Here is a 25238-nt window from a genome sequence, read left to right as displayed (position 1 = left end):
ATATTCACCACAGTTCATTTGGCTAACATATACATATTTTTTTTTGTCATCCCACACTGAAATTTCACAACAGTGAATGAGGCATTCTGTAGGATCACAGGTGGTGATAAGACAGAAATATTATGTGTAGGGAAGGCAAATCCATACCTAGAATATTCACTTATTGCTGACAAATCATTAAGTCAACAAACCCCTCCATGATGTCATGGGCCCAATGTAATTAATTTACTGCCAGGTACTGGGCTGGTGCTGTTTGGATTGGTACATATCAGAAACTCAGGGTAGTGTTGGAAAGTTGCGCACTCAGCAGTAGGGGTAGTCATATCAGCCTTTGTGACAGCCTTTTGTTAAGGCCATACATAGCCTCTGTTCACGCCACCATATCACTTTGTATAGGTGCCCATCTAGCAAGTGCAGGAATAGCTGAGAAAAGAGTCTTCTTGACCTCCAATGAGTAGGTAATACTGCTCACCTGATTACTAAGAGCTTATTGGTGAGAATTCACATTTAACACTAAGTCTCATGCTTTGGATCAATCCCAAGAAGTCCACATACCACTTCCCTAGACCTCTTTTTCGGATATTTTCCCACATGTCCTTATTCAAAATCCCTGCTAAACTAGGATGAACCATTATCCCTGGATTTGGATCTGCATGCAACAACTTACGAGACTTTTGGTTTTCTTTCTTTGGAAAGGAGTGAATGCACTTTTGTCTGTATGAAGAATAACTGCATCATGTTACACAGTGACCTTTTCCCAAAGAGTGCAAAGTGAAGAAGTGTGTGTAGTACCATGGAATACTATGCAGCCATAAAAAAGGATGAGTTCATGTCCTTCACAGGGACATGGATGAAGCTGGAAACCATCATTCTCAGCTAACTATCACAGGGACAGAAAACCAAACGTTGCATGTTCTCACTCATTGGTAGGAGTTAAACAACGAGAACACATGGACACAGGGCAGGGAACATCACACATTGGGGCCTGTCGGGGGTTGGGGAGCTGGGGGAGTGAGAGCATTAGGAGAAATACCTAATGTAAATGACGAGTTGATGGGTGCAGCAAACCAACATGGCACATGTGTACCTATGTAAGAAACCTGCACATTGTGCACATGTACCCTAAACTTAAAGTGCAATTTTAAAAAATTCCTATAGAAATTAATTAAAAATAATAATAATGATTAAAAGGAAGTGAGCATTTGGTGATAAAAAAAAGAAGTGTGTGTAGTACATGCTAGTCAGATGAACTTCAGTGAATATTTGTAAAAATAAAAATGCTTTTTAAATTTAAATTTTTATTCTGATATAAGTGAAGACTTACAAAAAAAGTTGCAAAACTAGTTTAAAAAATTCCTGTTTACACTTAACCTAGACTCTTCAATGTTAACATTTTATCACATTTGGGGGGCACACAAGGGGAAAAAAGTGGTAGACAAGGAACAGCAAATAAATTTATCTTGCATGCCACTTTCAGTCAATAGGATGCGGCGCTCTAGACAGTGTGTTTAGAGGGAATCTGAGGCTTCAGCCTCACACAGGGGAAAGACTATTGCGATTGATAGCAGCATCTGTAAACATAAGAAAGAAAAAGTTAAAAAATCAATGATATATATCAAATAATAAGGAATATACATACCAAAGAGTGCTGCCCCATACTTTCCTCACCTCCTTACAGTGAGTTTCTTAAGACTCCTACCTCATACACATAAATACAACTTCTTGGACCCTATATCCCCCAGAGACCCTAACCGCCCAATGTCTTGTCTCTCCATCCTTCTCTCTCTCTATGTATGTGAACACGCACACACACTTTCATAAATATTTGGAGACTAAATTACAAAGACACTCTCTTACAGAAAAAAATAATAAAATCAAAATAAGGCCACTAACATTAATATAATATTGCTGTCTAATCTAAATCTAAATACTTTGTTCTGATTTTGCCAATTGTGCAAATTACACAAGAATTTCATAAGCAGGGAAGGGACAGAATCAAACCTATTCTGGGGTGTGCACAGAGCAGAATGGCCTACTGAAGCCTGGAGTAAGGTGCAGTCCATAGGGATGAAGCTAAGGGAGCTTCCACAGGCATTAGGCATCCTCTGTCAGCCCCAGACCCCAAAGATGCAGCCCCAAACCCCAAAGATGCACCCTCCTCCTTCTTCAGGTTCCCTAAAACTCCCACGTGATCTTCCACACTCCTGGTGTTGCCACAACCACATTGTCCTCCAGGTAAACTTTGCCTGGCACTGACCACCCAAGGCAGTGGCCCCAGGACTCTTCCACCTCTTCAGCACCTAACATGGCTTGGAGGATCCACAGAGCTACATCAATATTACACAGATGAGACTGATGTCCATCCACCTGAATGTGGAGGCTGTAAACACACACCAGGAGAAGGCTGAGGTAGGTGGGGGACTCTGTTGCCCAAGCTGGCTGTGGACACAGCACATGGTGGAAGCACCTTCACAGAAAGACTGCACCAACCCCACCAAGTCTGGCTGTTTTGCATCAAAAGGTGGAAAAACCACCACCCAGAAATGCAGGAACTACAGCCCAGACCTCATCATGGAGATGCAGGGCTGGCGCAATCCCTGCCAAAAAGGCCTCAGGCTGAGATTTCCCCCAGGCCTACCTGAGGGTCAGGATCCAGGCCTGGCTGAAAGAGGAGAGCCTGACAATGAGGACAAGAGGCAGGGGAGGCACTAGGGCCCTGCACTGCTGTCTCCTTCCTATTTATCCTGGGCTCTCTCCTCAGAATGTGGACATCACTCAGGAACTTAAGGAAGCAGTGGACACCATCCCTACCCACTACCAAACCCTTCCCAGGAGGCCAAATTGCCTTTGCTCCTTTTTCTGCCCCAGGAGCTCCTGTCTCTGCCCTTGTCCACATGTCCAGATACCACCAAGCACCTAAGGAAGTTATGGCCTAGGCCTAATTTTGTCCTCAGTGGGAGAGCCTAGCTTCCAGCATAGAACTCGGCAGCTCAAGCCAAGTTCCTGCTCACAGTCACAGTCAAAGGCTGTGCATGGAGCTTTGTCTTACTTTGTAATTCTTGTTCTTGAGGTAACAAAGGCTTCTCTTTCTCCCTGCAGTAGAGAAGAGGCCATTGTGAAGCCTCCTTCACTGTCCATACAATCCTGTCTCGATGAGGCAGCCCCGGTCCTGTGCAAGCGGGAAGATTGTGAGGGTCTCCTAGAGGGACAGGCTCCAGGGCAGCATTTCCAGAGATGGGGAGGAATGCCCGTGAGCCCATCCCTTTATGAGCAATGAGACTAGGGGTATATCTTCCTTCTCACAGAGGAGACTCTGGCATCTAACTCATAGTATTCTCTGCTCCTACTCCTGCTGCCCTCCTGGAGTTATTTCACTTTCCACATGGGTTGTATAACCAACACCCTAGAATCACAGGCCATGGACCCCTTATCTCCAGAATAGTCACCTTCTGTCCCCTTCAACTACCTACTCTCTGGACTTTATCATCACCTGGAGTTCCACCTCCTCTGTGTTCTTAAGTGCAACTGTCTGAGCACCTATATCCCTTCTCACTATGCAACTTCTCGCAATGTCACTCCAGGACACCTAGCAGCATATCTCACATGAGAATCACTTAAGTGATATTTATTGAATAAACTATACAAGTTCTTGGGTCTCGTGTTCACTGATCCTGCCTTTGTATCCCAATCCAGTAGCTGGATCTTCCCATATTTCCACCTGCTGAAAGCTGATCTACCCCCTTCAAACTAGAGCTGAGGTCCTGTCTCTCCCACATAAACATGTTGCTCGCTCCCCAAATATAGGGGAAAAAAAGAAGCAGACAGCACATCTAATTCACTTTGCAATTTCAATGTTTATTTCTGATACCAAAACTTGACAGCACACAAGGGGAAAAAAAGCAGTAGACAAGGAACAGCAAATAAATTTATCTTGCATGCCACTTTCAGTCAACAGGATGTGGCTCTCTAGATAGCTGTGTTTAGAAGGAATCTGAGGCTTCAGCCTCACACAGGGGAAAGACTATTGCGATTGATAGCAATATCTGTGAACATAAGAAAGAAAAAGTAAAAAAATCAATGATATATATCAAATAACAAGGAATATACACACCAAAGAGTGCTGCCCCATACTTTCCTCATCTCCCTACAATGAGTTTCCTAAGACTCCTAGTTCATGCACATAAATACAATCCCATGGACCCTATATCCCCCAGAGACCCTAACTGCCCAATCCAAAGTGATGTACCTACCCAACATCTCACTCAACCCAGAAGAAACCAATGGCACCAAAGTTGGCAGCAAAGTTGGCACTGGCTGTACCACCAGGACCAATAATGGGACCAGCAAAGGTCTGAGGAAATCTGGAGCGGGCATTCTGGTGGTATCTGGCCCAGAAAGTAAATGGAATTCTGGACCAGGGATCTCCAAAATCTCCTTCCTCATCCCAGGTCAGCAGCTCAAATTCAATATCATCCCAGCTCCAGGGCCCAGACACAGCCTCATCTCCAATTCCCATGCGGGTTCTTGCTTCAGCCCGGGCTTCGGCCTCAGCTGCAGCAGCATCCAGAGCATCCAAGGCCTCATCGGCAGCCTCCATGAACTGTGCAGTCCAGTCACGAGGGTCTCTTTTCTGAACCTGAGATGAGGAATAGAAAACAAAACAAAATCTATTTACAATAGCCAAGATAGAGAATCAACCTACGTGTCCATCAATGGATGAAGGGATGAGGAAAATGTGATACACACACACACAGTGAAATACTATTCAGCCTTTAAAAAGAAGGAAATTCTGCCATTTGCAACAACATGGATGATGCTGGATGACATTATGCTAAGTGAAATAAGTCAGACACAGAAAGACAAATACTGCGTGACTTCACTTATACATGGAACCTAAAAAGGTCTAACTCATAGAAGCAGAGAGTAGAATGATAGTTTCCAGGGCCTGGGGTCAGGAGGAATGGGGAAATATTGGTTAAAAGGTACAAAATTTCAGTTAGATAAGAAGAATATGTTCTGGAGATTGACCGTATAGCATGATGACTATAGTTAATAATAATGTGTTGTTTATTTAAAATTGCTAAAAGAGTACATTTTAAATGTTCTCATCACAAAAAAAAAAATGTCAAGTATATGAGGCTACGGAGAGTTAACTAGCTTGATGTAATCATTCCGCAATGTACGTGACATCTATTATCAAAACATCATACTGTACCCCATAAATATATATACTTTTTATTAGTCAATTAAAAATAAAAGAATGTGCTGGGTACGGTGGCTCACGCCTGTAATCCCAACACTTCGGGAGGCTGAGGCAGGCAGATCACTTGAGGTCAGGAGATCGAGACCAACCTGGCTAACATGGCGAAACCCTGTCTCTAATAGAAAAATAAAAATTTAGCCAGGCATGGTGGTGGCACGTGCCTGTAATCCCAGATACTTGGGAGGCTGAGGCACAAGAATCGCTTGAACCTGGGAGGTAGAGGTTGCAGTGAGCCAAAATCGCGCCACTGCACTCTAGCCTGGGCAACACAGCAAAACTCCATCTCAGGAGAAAATAAATAAATAAAACAAAACAAAATACTTAAAAATTACATTGTACACCATAAATATATACAATTTTTGTCAATTATACTTTAGTAAAGTTGGGAAAAAATAAAAATACTTTAAAAACCTAAAAAAAAAAAAAACCCAAAACAAACTCATGATTGTATTAGCTAATATATTAACATATGTTAGCACTAATACATGTTAAGTTTACCTAACAACAACAACAAATACCACCAGCAATGCAGCACCTACCATGTGCCATACCTAGGATCTCATTCCTACCCTGGACCTTTCCCAGCCAGCGAGACTTCATCCCTTGACCTATCAATGCTGGAACAGTTCCTCCATTACCTCTGCAATGAATCTCAGCACTTTCATCTTGCTAGTCTCATGGTAGGAACGGAGGCCCCAGAGGAACTCATACTCCGGGGGGTTGCTGTTGGGCACTCGTCTGTAGTCCAGGTATCTGAAAGAGCAAAACAGTCTTTGTGTCTACCTACCCAGGCAGAATGGTAGTCCAATAATGAAAAATAATCCTACATTTTTTAACATCAGATTTCAAAGAGCAACTCCCCTCAGGCTCATTCCTGAACACCATCAGGGTATTTACCCCTTAATCATCAAGCCTTGAATTCCTGCACTAGAACACTAAGCACTCACTTAGAGCTGCAGGCGAGGCTTGTACAGGGTCACAGAAAGGACAACATTTGATTTCACTCCTTCTGCCTCAGCTCTAGCTCCAGATTCTTGTAATCTTGTCAGTGAGCCACAGAGGTCCATTGAAATGATTACAATGTAGTGCAAAAGTGTCAGCCTGGCCCAGCCTTGGGAATGTCTACTGTGGGGATGGTGGATGGGTTTCACTTGCAAGACAACTACTTAGAAAAGTAGAAAAATTAGAAGAATTCTGGCTGGACACGGTGGCTCACACCTGTAATCCCAGCACTTTGGGAGGCAGAGGTGGGTGAATTGCTTGAGGTCAGGAGTTTGAGACCAGCCTGGCCAACATGGTGAAGTCCCACCTCTACTAAAAATACAAAAACAGCCAGGCATGGTGGCAGGCACCTGAAGTCCCAGTTACTCAGGAGGCTGAGGCACGAGAATTGCTTGAACCTAGGAGGTGGAAGTTCAAGCGAGCCAAGATTGCGCCACTGCACTCCAGGATGGGCAACAGAGTGAGACTCAGTATCGAAAAAAGCAAACAAAAGAATTCCCTGGGTACGGTGGCCCATGCCTGTAATCCCAGCACTTTTGGAGGCCGAGGCAGGAGCATCACCTGAGGTTGGGAGTTCGAGACCAGTCTAACATGCAGAAACTCCGTCTCTACTAAGAAGACAAAATTAGCCGGGCGTGGTGGTGCATGCCTGTAATCCCAGCTACTCGGGAGGCTGAAGCAGGAGAATCGCTTGAACCCAGGAGGCAGAGGTTGCAGTGAGCCAAGATCATGCCATTGCACTCCAGCCTGGGCAACAAGAGTGAAACTCCGTCTCAAAGAAGAAAAGAAAAGAAAAGAAAAAAAAGAAAAAAGAAAAGAAAAGAAAAGAAAAGAAAAGGAAAGAAGGAAGGAAGGAAGGAAGGAAGGAAGGAAGGAAGGAAGGAAGGAAGGAAGGAAGGAAGGAAGGAAGGAAGGAAGGAAGGAAGGAAGGAAGGAAGGAAGGAAAAGAAAGGAAAGAAGGAAGGAAGGAAGGAAGGAAGGAAGGAGGGAAGGAAGAAAGAAAGAATATAACCATGAGGAGTATATGCAATAAATACTCCTGAAGACATACATGTTTCTGTATGCACAGAAACACAAATGCACAGGTACAGTGTAAGAAATGAGCTTGAGAAGGGCTTTCTTTTATTTTTTTGAGACAGGGTCTTGCTCTGTTGCCCAGGTTGGAGTGCAGTGGCATGATCACAACTCACTGCAGCCTCAACTTACTGGGCTCAGATGATTCTCCCCTACCTCAGCCTCCCAAGTAGCTGGGACTACAGGTGCATGTCACCACGACTGACTAATCTTTGTATTTTTTGTAGAGATGGGGTTTCGTTATGTTTCCCAGGCTGGTCTTGAATTCCTGGGCTCAAGTGATCTGCCCACCTGAGCCTCCCAAAGTGCTGGTATTACAGGCATGAGCCATTGTACCTGTCCAGGAAGGGCTTTCTAAAGCTGACCAGCACACAGGCAGAATCATAGGGAGCAGGAAAAGCCCCTTAGGCATCACTTACTTCTGCTTTACAAACTCGTAGGTGAGAAGTTTCCTTAGATCTCCAAGGAGGGGATGTCTCACCCTGAAGGTAAAAAAAGGAAACCCACAATCAGAGGCTATTACCATGCCCAAAGAGCTTTCCAGAACAGAGGTCAGAGATGAGAAAAGAGGCAGAGAGTTCAGAACTGTTCCCCTATGCACCCAGGTCACATCTTTGGGCTCTGAACATCCCCAAACCAAACCCTCCAGACCCCCAGGTTAATGCAATCCTGGGACCATCCACTGTTGCCAAAGGATGGTACAAACAGGTAAGAGATGAGAGAGCCCAATCATACCCAGGACGCAGTCCCATCTTGCGTAGTGCCTCCCAGAGGACAGCTGCAATGGGAGGCAAGGGGAGACAAGGGACGGAAAATAAGCATGGAAATCAGGCTGTGGCCAACCCCCAGCTGCAGGTCCAGCCACTCACCCTCACTGGCACGGTTGCCATTCATGAAGATGACACCCAGAATCACCAAGAGGAGACCGAGCTTGGGTGTGTCTTTGGTCCTAAGGGAATATAGAAAGAATATATTTTCAGCAGCCATTTGCATGAGAGACGCCAACCAGCTTACCCATCTAGCCTCCCCAATATTCCTCAGCTAGGGGAGAATTATACCCCAGCTCTGCTCATGACCTGCTATGTGACCCTGAACCCTGGACCCTGATCTATGTGAAACTCCTGGAAAGAAAGCACCACTGAGAAAGGCCATGTTCCACCTTCTTTCCCATCTTACGTTCCCAGTATGCCAGCCAGGGACTCGGGGGTACTGATGAGAATATACAGGTGTTCTTCTTTGTCAATTTCTTTCAGCTGAATCCCAAATTTCTACAGGGACAAGAAAACAGACCATGAAATTACAACATCTAGCATAAGCTACCCATAGGCAGACACTCACCTCCCTGAGACTTGCCCTAAACTCCCAGTAGGAACCCCATGAATCTTTGAAATCAACTTTCCCCATTATTCCTGTCCCCCAGGGCTGCCTTCTCACCTTCTCTAGGACAAAGCATGCACGTTCAATGATTTCTGGATAAACATCAGTGTATTCACGGATGATATCTCTCAGCATTTCTGTAGGAGAGAGGAGGGAGCCATCTGAGCCGAGCGGAGGCCACAGAGCAGCAGTCCCTTGGCCAGCCCTGCTGTGGGTAGCACAGTCAAGATCCTCAAGGGTGAAAAGAACCAACCATGGAAAGGAGGGGACAGAAAGGGAAGGGTCATGCAAGCAGAAGAACACCAACAGAGCATGGAGTGAAGGGAAGGGTAGAGCTTGGGGAGGGGACACTGGATGCCTACCTGAGCGCTTGATGGGCACCTTTGTGTAGTCCTTAAGCATCAAATACTTGACCAACTTATTTGCCTGGGAGGGAAAAAGGAAATCATTAAACTTATAAGATATTTACAAAAAACTTGGCTGAATTATAGATGAGAGGGTGACAGAGAAGAGTAAGAGAGGGGAAAAGTGACTGGGGAGTTACAGCTCTTACTCTTTCCTGAAGAAGGGCCACATCTCGGGGCTGTGCAGCACCCGGGTTCTGTGAGGCACGCGAATTGGGGGAAGGGCGCAGGTTAGGCGAGGGGCGCAGGTTCTGCCAATCAGGTGGAATTGGCCAATCAGCGGGGATCCAGTCAGGTGGTAGTGGCCAGTCAGTGGGAAGTGGCCAATCGGGTGGCAGTGGCCAGTCGGGTGGTAGCGGCCACTCAGGAGGACCTTGCCAGTCTGGAGGACCCTGCCAGCCCGGTGGGGTCTGCCATCCAGGTGGGGTCTGCCATCCAGGTGGATTCTGCCAGGCCAGTGGATTCGGCCAGACAACAGGGCCAGGCCAGACAATGGGGTTTGGCCAGATCACTGGGTTCTGCCAGATTACTGGGTTTGGCCAGATCACTGGGTTCTGCCAAGCAACTGGGTTCTGCCAGGCTGGTGGGGTCTGCCTAGCTGGAGGGCTCTGACGTGCTGGTGGGGTCTGCCTGGCTGTCTGGTTTTGCCAGCCTGAGGGGTTCTGCCAAGCCAATGGCGTCTGCCAGAGCACGTTGGGGGGTGCGCCAGGTGGGTTCTGAGTGGTCACTGGAACTGGTGCAGACCTCCAGGTCCCTGCAGCCAGTGGGGCCCGCCTCTGATCCCCACTGCTGTTCTCTTCAACATTCAAGTTATTAATCTGTATCATCAGAGAGAAGAAAAGTTCAGAATCACCAGTGGGTTCTGTGTCCTCACCTTATCTATTCCAGGAATGCCCTCTAAACCCTCACCTGTCGTGACAGCCTGACCCACTAGCCATTGGTCACCCTGAGTCCTGGGTTTGTCTTTCACTGTCTTCCAGGCAGGAGTTTCATCTCCGAACCAGGTCAGGAGCAACCCAAAGATGGGGACTGAGGCTTCTCCTCTTCCTATGTCCACCACTGGCTCTGTCTGTACCACCCTGAACAAATCACTGAAGTCACTTCACCTCTCTGCTACTTAATTTCCTTCTCTGTAAAATTGGGACTGTGATCCCTACCTGGTAGGAGGTGCCTTTAAGATTTTATGAGACAACCTGTGTGAATGTGCCTAGCTCAAGGCTTAACACACGGTGGTTACTAACAAAATGTAAACTGAATTACGTACAGGTTGTATATATTATTTGTGCCCACGTATTATCTCCCCATCAGTTTGTGAACACCTGGAGGACAGGAATAAACATTCTCTTCAAATGCCCTATAGCCTAGCTGAGTACAGTTACATACATTGTTTTGTTTAGAACAAACGAACACCCTCAGAGAAGAAAGAAGAGAGCCCTAAAGCAAAGTGAAGCTAGCAGGGATCTCACCTTGCGGGTCCTCTTGCCCCGAATTATTGTCCGGGACTCCAGATTCTGAGCCTGGGAACCATCTGCTGATGTCTGTGCAGTTGCACCGTCAGGTTCAGAGATACCTGGGTCGGTCTCTATGTCAGCCTGGGAAGTGGCCATTTTGGCCTGATTTATATTCTGGGTCTGGGTATCAGCTGTTGGGGACTTAGTGGTATCATTCCAAGCCTTGAAGGGGGTCTTAGGCCTGCTGTTGGCCAGGTCATTGGCATTGAGAGACTGAGAGAAATTGTAGGTGGCATTTGGGCCCACTTTAGTAGTGGCATTCTGGGCCTTAAAGGCCATCTCAGACTTGTTAGCAGCTAACTCACCAGTGGTTGCTGCCTGGGAAAAATCATAGGCAGCATTTGGACCCTTTGGGGTGGCATTTTGGGACTTAAAGGCTGCCTTGGGCTGCGTGTTGGGCACGTCCTTGGCATTATGAGCCTGAGAGAAATCATAGACACCATTTGGGCCTTTTGTGGTGGCATTCTGGACTTTAAAGGCTGACTTAGGCCTAGCGGCAGCTGCTGAAACCTGAATGTCAGCCATCTCATTGGCAGTTGGGGGCTGTGAACTCTGGGGACTAGCAGCTGCGGTGGCCTGGTTAGTAGGTGGAGCCTCTGAGATCTGGATGGCCTCCATCAAGGTCTGCATAAGCAAGGCGCTGTCTTCTACAGAGGCCTCAGCCTGCAAACACAGGAGGGGAAAAATTAAATCTCTGGGCCTCTGAGGCAGGAGGTGGGGTGGGAATAGGGAGCCCGGGTGGCAGCGCAACAGGGGAGCTGCAGGCGGGTGGTGGGTGCAAAAACAGGGGGGCTGAGGCAGAGATCTAGGGGGCCCGCAAGGTGCGATGGGGGCGGGGCGAGTACTAAACATGTGGCAGGGATGGAGTAGGGCAGGGGCAAAATGAGGGGTGGGGAGGTGTGCGGAGAGTGGGCAGGAACAGGAGCCAGGGACGCTCTGAGAGGCATGCAGCAGCAGCTCAGGACGGGAGGTGGATCGCGGAGTTGAGAATAAGGGGGGTCGCACTGAGTGGGGAATGCAGAGAGAGGGAGGGTGGAGGCAGGAGGCTGGGGGAGGGGGTGACAGACTGCTCTACAAGCGTCAGGACTCTGGAAAAAAAAATGGTTCCTTACCCACCCCGCATTCTCTGGGCAGATTGCCCTGACTACTAACAGGGTCTCCCCTCTCTCTGAGCAGGGACTGATGGCTGAAAAGAGACGCCCCTCCCCCCACCTTCGATAAACGATGGGAATTCGAAAGGCCCACGGAGTCTAGTCACTAAAGAGGGCCAAACCAGACCCTGGCGTTTGGGAAACCAAAGAGGCCCGCGGGGAGGGGTGACTGTCGGCTGGGGAAATGCTGGGGTGGGGAGTGGAGATCTCACCTGGAAGCCGAGGAGGCCCGCACCACAGTCCATTTTCTGAGCCATGGCTCCTGTCCCTCTGGCAAGAGCGGAGCCTGGGGGCTGTGGGAGAGGGGCAGGGCGTTATACTACAGAGGGCAAATACGAAGGACCGAATTGGGAGGGGGATGACTGTGGTCTGATTGTGCGGGCGGATAAGGTGAATGTGAGGAGGAACGGATCGGAGCGGGAAAAGTGAATGGGCGTCCAGATGCAGGTTCTGAACCCCGAGAAGCTACTGACAGGGAGATGCTTCAAATCGGGGTTCGGGAAGCAGATGAGTTCTGAATTCGCGGGGGAGGGGTGCGGTTGGGTTGGGATTCGCATTTGGGAAGTTGCATGGAGGTTTTGAGTCAGGAGGAATCATCTAACAGTACAGATCGAGGTCAAGGAATCTGAGGATTTCGAACGATGGGAGGGATCGGACAGGGGTTTTGAATCAGGAAGGATCGGGAGGGGCATGTAAATTGGGGCTTGGGGGGTGGAAAGGGATTCAGAATCCAGGGTGAAGGGATCGGGATAAAACAAAAATGGGGGCCCGCACCAGGGGGCAGATGCCCTGTCTGGGGGCTAATTCTCACCTTGCCTCAGGCCCCAACCCCAACCCCCTCGCTGCCTCCCTTCTTCACGACTCAGAGGATCGGGATTGCTGCGCTCGGCTCTCAGCAGCCGCACTCTCTCCTTGTCCAGGAGAAAATGCCAGCGCGGCAGCTTGGGCGACCCCGCCTCTTCGCCTAATATACCACCCACCGCCTCAGGACGTTACGCGCATGCGCAAACACTGAACAGCCAAAGTCAGTCCCGCCTCCTTTCCCAACAAAAGCTTCGTCCCGGAGACCATGATGCGCATGTGCGCTGGAAGGCGGTCCCGCCCCCTTTGCCAACACACCACCCCACCACCAACCAGGTCGTCACTATACAACAGCACCTCCCCTTCCTCTACGCCCCCTCCCCCAACAGATGCGCTGTGCCTCTTGGTCACACCCCTTGCCCCACACACCGGCCCCCTACCTTTTCCGCAATGCGTCTCTATTCCGTCCCTCCCCTACTCAAGGCCCCTCCTGTCAGGTCGGCTTGCATCTCCACCCCCTTGCCCAGCACGCTTAGGTCTCTGTGTGGGGGTCTCTAATTGCAACAAGTGTTAGACCTCTGCTGAGGAAACGGAATGGCCTGAGAGGATACACTATTGGAGCTAACAAAGTAGTAGTAGTAAGTCTGTGGCTGCCACGTGACTCCATGATTTCTCCCCCACCCCCTGCCCGCCCCCACAAGCTCCCAGACGCAGAAAGAACGTTAGTTTCTTCCCTGTTCTTTATGCAGCTCCGGTGATGGACTCATTTTGTGTGTGTTGGGGGAGGAAAGGAGGGAAGGGCACAGCTTGTACATCACAGCAGGATTTGTGCTGGGACTTGTCTTCCCGTCACAGCAGCCCTGGGAGGTGAATGTCAGCACCCCCATTTTACAGATCAGGAAGATGAGGCACATATACATTGCATAAACTAGACAAGGCCACAGAGCCAGGAAACAAAATGCAAAATTTGGGTCTGGGTCTTCCTGACTTCAAAACCCACGTTCTGCTCATGCTGCCCTGGGGACTAAGGGTACCCCTCCCTCCTCCATTTGAGCAACAGACCACGGCACCCCATTTGTCCTAAACAAGCAAAGTTTGTGTTCTAGGAGGCCCAAGCTCATGCTCTGCATTTAGGAGGACACAAGCAGAGGCCCCCACCCTCCCCCCTGCCCTATGTGGGTCCATCCAGGTGTGGAAATTGCTCCTTGGGGTCCACTCTGTGCTCAGAACGTCAGACCTCTTCCTTATCAGGGATACAATCACACTGTCCCTGAGGCCTTCTGGTGCCCACTGGAGCAGCCAGGACAATCAGACCTGTGTGTCTGAGCCATGGCAAGCCCTGGTTCCTTTCAGGGCTGGGGCCTGGGGCAGCTGTGGTCTTATGGAGAGAAACTGGGCTGGGCTTCAGAATTCCGGGGATGGAGTGCCCAGCCTGTCTGTCTCCAGCTTTGTGAGCCCGCTCAGGTCACTCAATTCTCTGAGCCCGGTTTCTCAATGTGCAAAGTGGAATGCACAGCAAGTGGGTCCTACCCAAGAACACACACGCTGCTATGCTTCCAGGATAACTGGAGAAACTCAAAAAGGCAGAAAATTAAATACAGATGTGAGGTGACTCAAATTAAACTGGTACATTTCCAAAATTCAAGACAGATCTTTGTGCAGTTCACATTTGTTCTGGCATCAACTCATGCCAGAAGCCTGCACATGAAAGGAAGCTAATGCTAGGAAGGACTGCAGCATTTGGTCCCCAAGGGCCAACATCAGTTCTGCCTGGCTGGATGACTTTCCTAATCTGTTGCATAGCAACCTCCTCTGTCAGCTGCCTGTTTTTCCTCAGCACTTCCTCTGTAAAGTGTCTGCAGTGAGACGTGATCAGACTCAGGAAAGGAGGTCGGAAACAACAATTTTCTATGCTGTTTCCATATCTGTATCTTCAGTTATGACTTGCCCTGTGAATTCTAGATCCATAGTAACTACCTACCTCACTTCTCCAAATGGATATCTCTCAGTATTCTCTAAATTAACAGGTCCCAAACCAATTCCTTCATACACCTCCTCCTTCCCACCAACAGTGTTTCTCCTCTAGTTATGCTTTTCTCTCCCATTTAGAGTGTAAACCTCTTAGGGAGATAGATTTTTGTTTTATTCATTGTTGTTTCCCCAGCGCCTAGACCCATGCCTGGCACATTTTTATATCCTCAATAAATATTTGTTAAATGAATGAATCACTCTCCATCCCATTGCTAAAGCAAGAAACCTGAGAGGCAATTTTTCCTGTGATCAATTCACTTATTTTTCCTCATTATACAAATAATGCATATTAATCACTATGCATTCAAACACTGCCTAAATATTTTAGAAATTAAATAAACATCACTCTAAATCTCATCACCTTGGGCAACTGCTTAGATTTCGTGCTATCTTTTCATACTTTACGCACATATATATTGTTACATAAATGATGTGTTATATATGCCAGACCTTAAACTGCATTCTTTTCCTTACTGCTTCCCACTTTCTTTCAATTCTACCTTCTCCTGTCAAACACTTGTTTTTAACACCATTTGATATCCCTCCATACTCAAAAGTGTTTTATTTTTACAAATTTAAGATTACATGAACTTTTATGTGACTGAATTATCTTATTTGACAACAGTCTACCTCTGATTTGTTCTTTTAAATGACTGCATAATATTTCATGGTAAGAATGTACCACAATGTATTCAACCATTCCCCCATGGATGGAATCCATTTTAGTTTCAGGATTTTTGTGGGGAGCATGGCACATACAACAACATTGCAATAAAAATACTTGTACATATATTCTTATACTTTAATAATGAATGTTTGTTTTTATTTCCGTAACACCAGAAGCCCAGGAGTAAGACAGACATATGCTACAAGACTTTATCAATTTTTTTGCCAATCTTATGTGTATTTATTGGTATCTCTTTATGGTTTTAATTTATATTTCTGATAAGCAACGTGGTAGAACACACTTTTATACATAAATGAACATATTAGATTTATTTTGTAATATGCTTGTGTCTTTTACCTGTTTTTCATCTGGGTTGTCTGTCTTACTGACTTTTAGGAGTTCTTTATATAGCTTTATAGATCCTTACTGAAAACCCTTGGGGCCAGACGTATTTCGATTTTTAACATTTTAGTTAAGGTCATATACATTCTTGTGTAACAGTTCCAACTGTAAAAGCCACAAAGGCCAGATATTCACTTCTTCACATGCCCTTGGCAGCTAAGAGTATGTGATCTAGGATTTACCAGTGTAGCAAGCTCCTGAAGGCCATCCTCAGATTCAATGATTTGCTAGAAGGACTCGGATAACTCAGGGAAAGTGTTATGGCTATTGTTTATTACAGTGAAAGGATACAGATTCAAATCAGCAAAAGTAAAAAGTGCATAGGGAAAAATTCAGGAGAGAGCAGGCACAACTTTTCAGTTGTACTCTCCCAATGGAGTTGTATGGCCAGTGCTTAATTCCCCCAACAATGATGTGTTTAATATGTATGACATACTGTCAACCAAGGAAGTTTACCCAAGCCTTGGTGCCCAGAGTTGTTTTTGGGGTTCAGTCAGATAGGCATGGAGCACCTGTGTGGTTGACCTTAGTTATTCAGTCTCTAGCCCATGCAGAGGTTAAACTAGTATCTCTCAGCCCAAGGCTCACACCGCAAATCACACTGTTAGCATAAACTATCCAGTGTGGGCCAAGGCCACAGTAAACAAAGACACTCTGATCAGGCAAGATACTCCAAGGGCTTACAGATTATCTCCCAAAAGCTGGTCAAGAGCCAAAGCATTCTTTGCAAAAGACCGTTTTTTGGAAAGCACAGGGTTTAAACATTGCAGACCTGCTGAGTCAACTCTTTCACTGCACAGTTATGACTTAGACCTAACACTTTGTCTCAAAGGAGTGATTCAAATATGCAGTGATGGAATTCATTGCCATAGCTGTGGTGGTGGGAGCAGCAGCCACAAGAAAATCCAGCTTCTAGGGACAGCATTAGCAGCGGGGCTAACATCCAGTGCCCATTGTTCAGTAGCAGCAGCAATGGTATCCAACCAGCTAATACATATGGCATGATTTTTTTTTTTTTTTTTTTTTTGAGACAGAGTCTCACTCTTTCACTCAGGCTGGAGTGCAATGGCATGATCTCGGCTCACTGCAACCTCCGCCTCCCAGGTTCAAGTGATTCTCCTGCTAGAGCCTCCCGAGTAGCTGGGATTACAGGCACCCACCACCGCACCTGGATAATTTTTCTATTTTTAGTAGAGATGGGGTTTCACCATGTTGGCCAGGCTGGTGTCGAACTCCTGACCTCAGGTGATCCACCCACCTCGGCCTCCCAAAGTGTTAGGATTACAGGTGGGAGCCACCACACCCGGCCCTATGGCATGATTTTTGAAATATAACTGGTGCCCTACTGCTTTTAGGTAATATTTTATTAATTCTGTTTTTTAAAAACTTTTAAAACTTTTTATTTTGAAATAATTACAGATACACGGGGAATTGCGAGGACAGTACAGTGAGGTTCTATGTACTCTTTATCTGCTTCCCCAATGGTTACATCTATGTAACTGCAGTACAAAATCAAAACCAAGACACTGACATTGGTACAATACCTTATCACATGTGGAAATCTCTACAAACACCACAGCAATCAAGACACAGAACTATTTCATCACCACAAAGATTTCCCTCATACTACCCCATTATAGTCACAACCAACCCTCCTCCACAACCCCCATCCCTAACCCCTGGCAGTCACTAATGTGTTCTCCATCTCTATAATTTTATCATTTCAAGAGGTCATGAAAATGTAATCATACAATGTGTCACATTTGGAGATTGGCTTTTTTCACACTCAGCATAATGCCTGTGAGATCCATCCCAGTTGTCTTGTGTACCAGAGTTTCTTGTTTTATTGTTGAGTACTATTACATGGTATAGAGGTGCTACAACAGTTGGTTTAACCATTCACCCACTGAAAGACATCTGGGTCATTTCCAGTTTGGGGCTACTGTGAATGAAGCTGCTATACACATTTGTGTACAAGTATCTGTGTAGTTCCCATTTCTCTGGGATAAGTACCCAAGAGTGCAATTGTTGGGTCATATAGTAAGTGCATGTTAGTTTTACAAGAAATTACCAAACTTTCCTAGAGTGATCATACCATTCGACATTCCCACCAGCAATGTGTGAAGGATACAGTTTCTCCAAATCCTTGCCAGCATCTGCTGGTGTCAGTATATTTTGGCCACAGGTGTTTAGTAATATCTTACTGTGGTTTTAATTTGCATTTCCCTAATGGCTAATGATGTTGAACATCTTTACATGTGCTTATTTGCCATCCATATATCCTCTTTGATTAAATGCCTCTTCATGCCTTTTACCTATTTTTTAATTTAAAAAAGTCTGTGGGTACATAGTAGGTATATATATTCATAGGGTACATGAGACGTTTTGACACAGGGATGCAACGTAAAATAAGCACATCATTGAGGATCCATCCCCTCAAGCATTTATCCTTTAAGTTACAAACAACCCCATTACACTATAAGTTACTTTAAAATGTGCAATTAACTATAGTCACCCTATTGTGCTATCAAGTTGTAGGTCTTATCCATCCTTTCTAAGTACTTTTGTACCCACTAACCATCCCCACCTCCTTTCCAGCCCCCCATTACCCTTAATTGCATTGTTTTCTTTCTTTTCTCTTTTGCTGTTGAATATTGAGAGTTCGTATATTCTATGTACGAGTCTTTTGTCATATATATGGTTTGCAAGTACTTTCTCCCAGTTTGCAGAGACTTTTGCAGGGGAAATTTTGAAGAAATTCAATTTATTGGGTTTTTTTTTTTCCTTTTATGGATTGTGGGTTTTACGTCATTTCTAAGAACTCTTCAACAAGCCCTAGTATACCTCACGATTTTCTCCTACAATATCTTCTAAAAGTTTTATGGTTTTAATTTTTACGTTGATGTCTGTCATCCATTTGAGTTTAACTTTTAATTAGGTGTGAGGTTTAGGCTGAAGTTCATTTGGCAGTGGGGAGGGGATCGGGGGGCGGGTGTCAGAGCTATGGATATCCAGTCAGGCCAGTACAGGGTAATTAAAGGGTGATCCTCCTTCCTTTGAATTGTTTTTGCACCTTTGTCGAAAATCAGCTGGCATGTTTGTGAAGCAATTTCTGAGTTCTCTGTTCTATTCTATTGTTCTGTGTCTGTTCATCTACCAAATCCCACAGTCTTGATTATAATAGTCAGTAGTCTTAAAATTGAATAGAATGATTTCTCCCACTTTATCTTTCTTTCTCAAAATTATTTTATGTATTATTCTGGTTCTTTTGTCTTTCCATATATTTTGGAATAATCTTATTTATATCTAGAAAACATCCTGCGGGGATTTTGATAGGAACTGCACTTAAACTGTGTATCAATTTAGGGAAAATTAATATCTTTTTTTACGTTGATTCTTACAATCCATGAATGTGACGATATATGCTTCTCCATTATTTTGCTCTTCTTTAATTTCTTCACTAACATGTTCTAGTTTTTAGTATAGAAATATTGTATATGTTTTGTTAATTTACACGTATTTCACCTTGTGGGTCTTTTTTTTTTTTTTTTTGTCATTGTATTCTTTTCTTTTTTTTTCTTCTTCTTTGTTTTTTTGACAGGGCCTTGTTCTGTTGCCAAGGCTGAAGTGCAATGGTGCGATCATGGCTCACTGCAGCCTTCAACTTTTGGGCTCAAGCAATCCTCCCACTTCAGCCTCCCAAGTAGCTGGGACCATAGGTGCGTGACACCATGCCCAGCTAATTATTTGAATTTTTGTAGAGATGTGGTCTCCCTATGTTGCCTAGGCTGGTTTCGAACTCCTGAGCTGAAGTGATTGCTCCCGCTTCAGCCTCCCAAAGTGCTGGGATTACAAGTGTGAGCCACTGTGCCCAGCCCAGTATTCTATTTTTAATTTCCACATGCTCATTGCTAGGATATAGAAATAAAATTGATATTGGTAAGTTGATCTTGTACCTTGTGACCTGCTAAACTCACTTATTAGTTCTAGGACATGTTATTTTTTTGTAGATTTTTGGGAATTTCTACATACACTATCGTGACATCTGGAAATAGTGAGTTTTATTTCTTCCTTTCTGATCTGTATTGCTTTTCTTTCTTTACTGAGCTGGTTAGAATTTCCATTATTATTTTGCTTTTTGTTGTGTTTTGTTTTTTAAGAAGCATGCTTAGATTTACCTTTAATTTTTTTTTTATTATTATACTTTAAGTTCTAGGGTACATGTGCATAACATGCAGGTTTGTTACATATGTATACTTGTGCCATGTTGGTGTGCTGCACCCATCAACTCGTCAGCACCCATCAATTCATCATTTATATCAGCTATAACTCCCAATGCAATCCCTCCCCCCACCCCCTCCCCATGATAGGCCCCGGTGTGTGATGTTCCCCTTCCCGAGTCCAAGTGATCTCATTGTTCAGTTCCCACCTATGAGTGAGAACATGCGGGGTTTGGTTTTCTGTTCTTGTGATAGTTTGCTAAGAATAATGGTTTCCAGCTGCATCCATGTCCTACAAAGGACGCAAACTCATCCTTTTTGATGGCTGCATAGTATTCCATGGTGTATATGTGCCACATTTTCTTAATCCAGTCTGTCACAGATGGACATTTGGGTTGATTCCAAGTCTTTGCTATTGTGAATAGTGCCGCAATAAACATACGTGTGCATGTGTCTTTATAGCAGCATGATTTATAATCCTTTGGGTATATACCCAGTAGTGGGATGGCTGGGTCATACGGTACATCTAGTTCTAGATCCTTGAGGAATTGCCATACTGTTTTCCATAATGGTTGAACTAGTTTACAATCCCACCAACAGTGTAAAAGTGTTCCTATTTCTCCACATCCTCTCCAGCACCTGTTGTTTCCTGACTTTTTAATGATTGCCATTCTAACTGGTGTGAGATGGTATCTCATTGTGGTTTTGATTTGCATTTCTCTGATGGCCAGTGGTGATGAGCATTTTTTCATGTGTCTGTTGGCTGTATGAATGTCTTCTTTTGAGAAATGTCTGTTCATATCCTTTGCCCACTTTTTGATGGGGTTGTTTTTTTCTTGTATATTTGTTTGAGTTCTTTGTAGATTCTGGATATTAGCCCTTTGTCGGATGAGTAGATTGCAAAGATATTTTGATATATGTATATGATATATAATGATCTCATCAGGGTATGATCTTGTATAATCTCATCAGGGTAACTGAGATATCCATCACCTCAAACGTTTATCATTTCTTTGTATTGGGAACATTCCAAATCTACTCCCCTAGTTATTTTGAAATATACGATAAATGATTGTTAACTATAGTTGCTGTATTGTGCTACTGACTACTAGGTGTTATTCCTACTAACAGTATTTTTGTACCCCTTAAAAAACCCCTCTTTAGGCTCCCCACCCCCCACCCTTCTCAGCCTCTGGTAATCATCACTCTACTCTCTACTTCCATGAAATCAAATTTTCTGTAGCTCCCACATATAAGTGAGAATATGTAATATTTGTCTTTCTGTGTCTAGCTTATTTCACCTAATATAATGTCCTCCAGTTTCATCCATGTTGCTGCAAATGACAGGATCTCCTTATTTTTATGGCTGAATAATATTTCATTGTGCATACATACCATATTTTCTTTATCCATTCATCCACTGATGGACACTTAGGTTGATTCCACATCTTGGCATTGTGAATAGTGCTACAATAAACACGAGAATCCAGCTACCTCTTTGATATACTGATTTTTCTTTCTTTTGGACCTATCTCTCACCATATACAAAAATCAAGTCAGAATGGGTTAAAGACTTAAATATAAGACCTGTAACTATTAAAGTACTGGAAGAAAACATTAGGGAAGTGCCCCAGGATTGGTTTGGGCAAATATTTTTTTAGTAAGACCTCAAAAGCACCCCAAACAAAGAAAAAATGATCAAATGGGATCACATCAAGCTAAAAAGCTTCTGCACAGCAGAGGAAACAATCAACAAAGTGAAAAGAAAACCTACAGGATGACAGAAAATAATTTGCAAACTATTCAACTGACAAGGGATTTAATAACCAGAATATATAAGGAACTCCAATAACCCAATAGAATAACACAAACAAACATACAGACACACACCCCAAAAATCCAATTTAAAAATGGGCAAATGACCTAAATAGATAATTCTCAAAAGGCATACAAATGAACAAGGGAATATATTTTCAAAATGCTCACCATCACTAGTCATTAGAGAAATACAAATCAAAACCACAAAGAGATATAATCTCACTCCAGTTAATAATGGCTATTACCAAAAAGACAAAAATAATGGATGTTGGCAAGGATGTGGAGAAAGAGATATACTCATACATTTATTATGAGAACGTAAATTAATACAGTCACTTTAGAAACAGTATAGAGGTTCCTCAAAAAACTAAAAACAGAACTGTCATATGATCCAGCAACCCAATACTATTTTGATAGCAGGGGTGAGTGCAGATATACTTACCTGGTTCCTAATGGCAAGGAGAAATCATTCAGTCTCTCACCATTAAGTCTGATGCTAGGTGAAGGTTTAGTGCATATCTTAAAAAATCAACCTTGAGGAAGTTACTCTCTATTAGTGAGTTGCTGACAATTTTTAAGAAAAATGAATTGTTGGATTTTCCAAAATGCTTTTTCTTTGTCAGTCAGTATGATATGACTTTTATTCTTTAGCCTGTTGATACAGTGGATTACATTGCTGGATTTATGAATGCTGAACCTACATGGAATAAATTCCACTTGGTCATGGTGTATAACATTTTCTACAACACTGGATTTGATTTACTAACGTTCTGTTGAAGACTTTCACGTCTATGTTCATGAGACATATTAATGTGTAAGTTTCTTTCGTGTACTTTGGTTTCGGGATGAGGGTAAGACTGACATCACAGAATTAACGGAAGTTGTTTCCTCTTATTTTCTGGATGAGATTGTGTAGAAATGCTGTTCATCCTTCTTTGAACAATTGTTAGAATTCTTAATTTCTTTTATAAGAACTTCCTTTGGCCATTATTTTAGGATAGGTAGGCTAGAAACAAATTCTTAGTTTTCCCTTCTTCTGGAAATGTCTTGATTTACTCTTCATGACTAAAGGGTATTTTATTTTCATTGGGTATTTAATTTCAGGTTGATGAGTCTTTTCTTGCAGCACTTGAAATATATTGTGGCCTCTATGGTATCTAATGGGAGAGCTTCTGTCATTGCTTTGGTATTCTCTATAGGTAAGGTGTCATTTTGCTCTGGTGGGTTTCAAGATTTTTTGTTCTGTCTTAAGCTTTCAGAAGTTTGAAAACGGTTTCTTTGACTATATCTTCTCAGGGAGTTGCTCAGCTTCTTGAATCACTGAATCTGTGTGATTGTCTCCCACACCCCCAAATTTGGGGCATTTTCAGCCATTGTATCTCTCAACACTTTTTCAGTCCCTCTTCTCTCTCTCTCTTCTGTGATTACAATGACATATATTTAAATATTTTGTAATAGTCCAACAAGTGCCTAAGGCTCTGTTTTTTGTTGTTGTTGTTTTGTTTTTCAGTATATTTTTCTCTGTCATTCAGACTGAATAATTTCTATTGTTCTATCTTCAAGTTCCCTGATTCATTCTTCTGTTATCTTTATTTTGCTGTTGAGTTCATCTACTGAGGTTTGTCTTTTTTAAAGTCCATGTACTAAAATTTTCAGTTTTAAAATTTCCTATTAATTTTTCTTTGTATCTCTGATTTCTTTTAGAGATTTCCAATTTATTTGCTAAGGCATCCTTTTTTTCACTTGTTCTAAGCATGTTCACAACTGCTCACTGAAACATTTTTAGGATGGCTGTTTAAAAATCTTTGTCAGATGATTCTAATAGCTGTGCCATCTTGATGTTGATGTGTGTTGATTGTCTTTTGTCACTCAAGTTGTGATTATTACAGTTCTCACTATGACAAGTGATTTTCAGTTGAATCCTGGATATTTTGCATATTATGTTATGAAGATCTGGGTCTTATTTAAATCTTCTGTTTTACCACATGTAGGTGGAAGTCCAAGTTCCACACTCAGATTCCACTGATACCTGGGGTTGAGGAGTTTGCTGTCACCATGGGCTAAGTGACAGTTCTAGCTCTGCATTAAGCTTTTACCAGTACCACTCTGGGAGAGATTGGGTGCCCAATTACTTCTCTCCAAATGTCCTCCATTGAGACCACTGATAGATAGGTATCATTGTTACTGTTGAGTGGTGATAAAAACCTGACTCTTCATTAGGCTTCCTCTTGATACCACACCAATTGTTAGGGCAGAGGCACCTCATTATCACTCATTAGGGGTGGAAATCTCGGCTCCCCACATGGTCTCTACTGACTGAGGGTACTAAGATGTTCCCACTCCCCGTTCATCTTACCATTCTGTCAGGGAACTAGAGGTCTTATCACAGGCTGGCAAGGGTGGAAGTCTCTCTAGTTGGCCTTTGCTAGTCGGGGTAGAGCTGTAGTCTCGTCTGGTATTTAGCTACAGTAGAGCAGTTATTGTTTAAAAAATTTTGTCAGCCAGGCATGGTGGCTCACACCTGTAATCCCAGCAATTTGGGAGGCTGAGGCGGGCGGATCACCTGAGGTCACGAGTTCAAGACCAGCCTGGACAACATGGCAAAACCCTGTCTCTACTAAAAATACAAAAATTAGCCGGGCGTGGTGGCAGGCACCTGTAATTCCAGCTACTCAGGAGACTGAGGCAGGAGAATAGCTTGAACCTGGGAGGCGGAGGTTGCAGTGAGCCAAGATCGTGCCACTGCACTCCAGCCTGGATGACAAGAGTGAGACTCTGTCTTTAAAAAAAAAAAAAAAATCCTTACTAGGCTGTCTGTTCTTCAGATGAAGAAAGAGTGGACTTATATTGAGGCTTTTTTTTTTTTTTGGTCTGTGCCCTTTGGTGTTTCCAGTTTGCCAGTTTCTCTAGCATTTGGTCTAGGATGTATGCAGCAAAAAGAAAACACAGGGAACTTACCTCCATGTTGATTCCTTGGTTCCAAGTTCCCTAGAGAATATATCATCTTCGTTTCAACTTTCTGGGTCTTGTTATGTTTTGTTTATATATTTTTTCCAGAATTGGATAGGAAAAATACATCTACCCTGTCTACTACTTCTTTCTGGAAGTTCTCAATTCTTGTATTTTTTTTTAATCTATTGTGATTTCTTAATGTACAATCACGTTATAAGAAAAAGAAATAATTTGATCACCTCTTTTACAATATGAATAGCACTTATTTGGTGGTGGTCTCTTATACGAGTTGCTAAAACATCAAGAGCAATATTGAGTAATAATCTAAATAAGTAACATCCCTTTCTTTTTCCTGAAGTGACTTTACCATTTTGCCTATCAGAATAATTATGGCTTTTGATAAGTAGTTTTTTAAAAATCATATTTAATAGCTTCTTTCTCTCCCTATTTTACTTTGGATTATTCATAATGCTTCTCTCTGCCTAATTCCCCAGTCAAATCCATCACCTATTCCTGTTACCATTTTAAGTACATTTTTATTCCATTCTATTATGTTTTTCTCTGT

At 43.8% G+C, this 25238-nt stretch overlaps 1 protein-coding gene across 2 annotated transcripts in view; it reads right to left on the bottom strand.

The window, feature by feature from the left end:
- Window positions 1-3834: 3834 nt before the first annotated feature.
- MAGED1 (MAGE family member D1) overlaps window positions 3835-25238 on the bottom strand; it is a 109391-nt gene continuing 87987 nt past the window's right edge. The window contains exons 1-13 of one of the 2 annotated variants that reach the window (XM_010353781.1): window positions 12594-12766; window positions 11995-12075; window positions 10587-11294; window positions 9270-9938; window positions 9079-9142; window positions 8774-8853; window positions 8516-8607; window positions 8209-8288; window positions 8075-8117; window positions 7759-7821; window positions 5902-6016; window positions 4251-4636; window positions 3835-4043 (exon numbers count right to left, since the gene is read on the bottom strand). In XM_010353781.1, coding sequence (XP_010352083.1) covers window positions 4259-4636; window positions 5902-6016; window positions 7759-7821; window positions 8075-8117; window positions 8209-8288; window positions 8516-8607; window positions 8774-8853; window positions 9079-9142; window positions 9270-9938; window positions 10587-11294; window positions 11995-12039 — 2337 coding nt within the window. In that variant the 5' untranslated portion in view covers window positions 12040-12075; window positions 12594-12766 and the 3' untranslated portion in view covers window positions 3835-4043; window positions 4251-4258. Of the gene's footprint in view, window positions 4044-4250; window positions 4637-5901; window positions 6017-7758; window positions 7822-8074; window positions 8118-8208; window positions 8289-8515; window positions 8608-8773; window positions 8854-9078; window positions 9143-9269; window positions 9939-10586; window positions 11295-11994; window positions 12076-12593; window positions 12767-25238 lie in introns of those variants that run through there. The other variant, XM_030933785.1, reaches the window with a different exon arrangement.

Source organism: Rhinopithecus roxellana, chromosome 7, assembly GCF_007565055.1.
Source record: "Rhinopithecus roxellana isolate Shanxi Qingling chromosome 7, ASM756505v1, whole genome shotgun sequence".
Classification (NCBI taxonomy): Eukaryota; Metazoa; Chordata; class Mammalia; order Primates; family Cercopithecidae; genus Rhinopithecus; species Rhinopithecus roxellana.
This window is presented reverse-complemented; position numbering and strand designations above follow the sequence as displayed.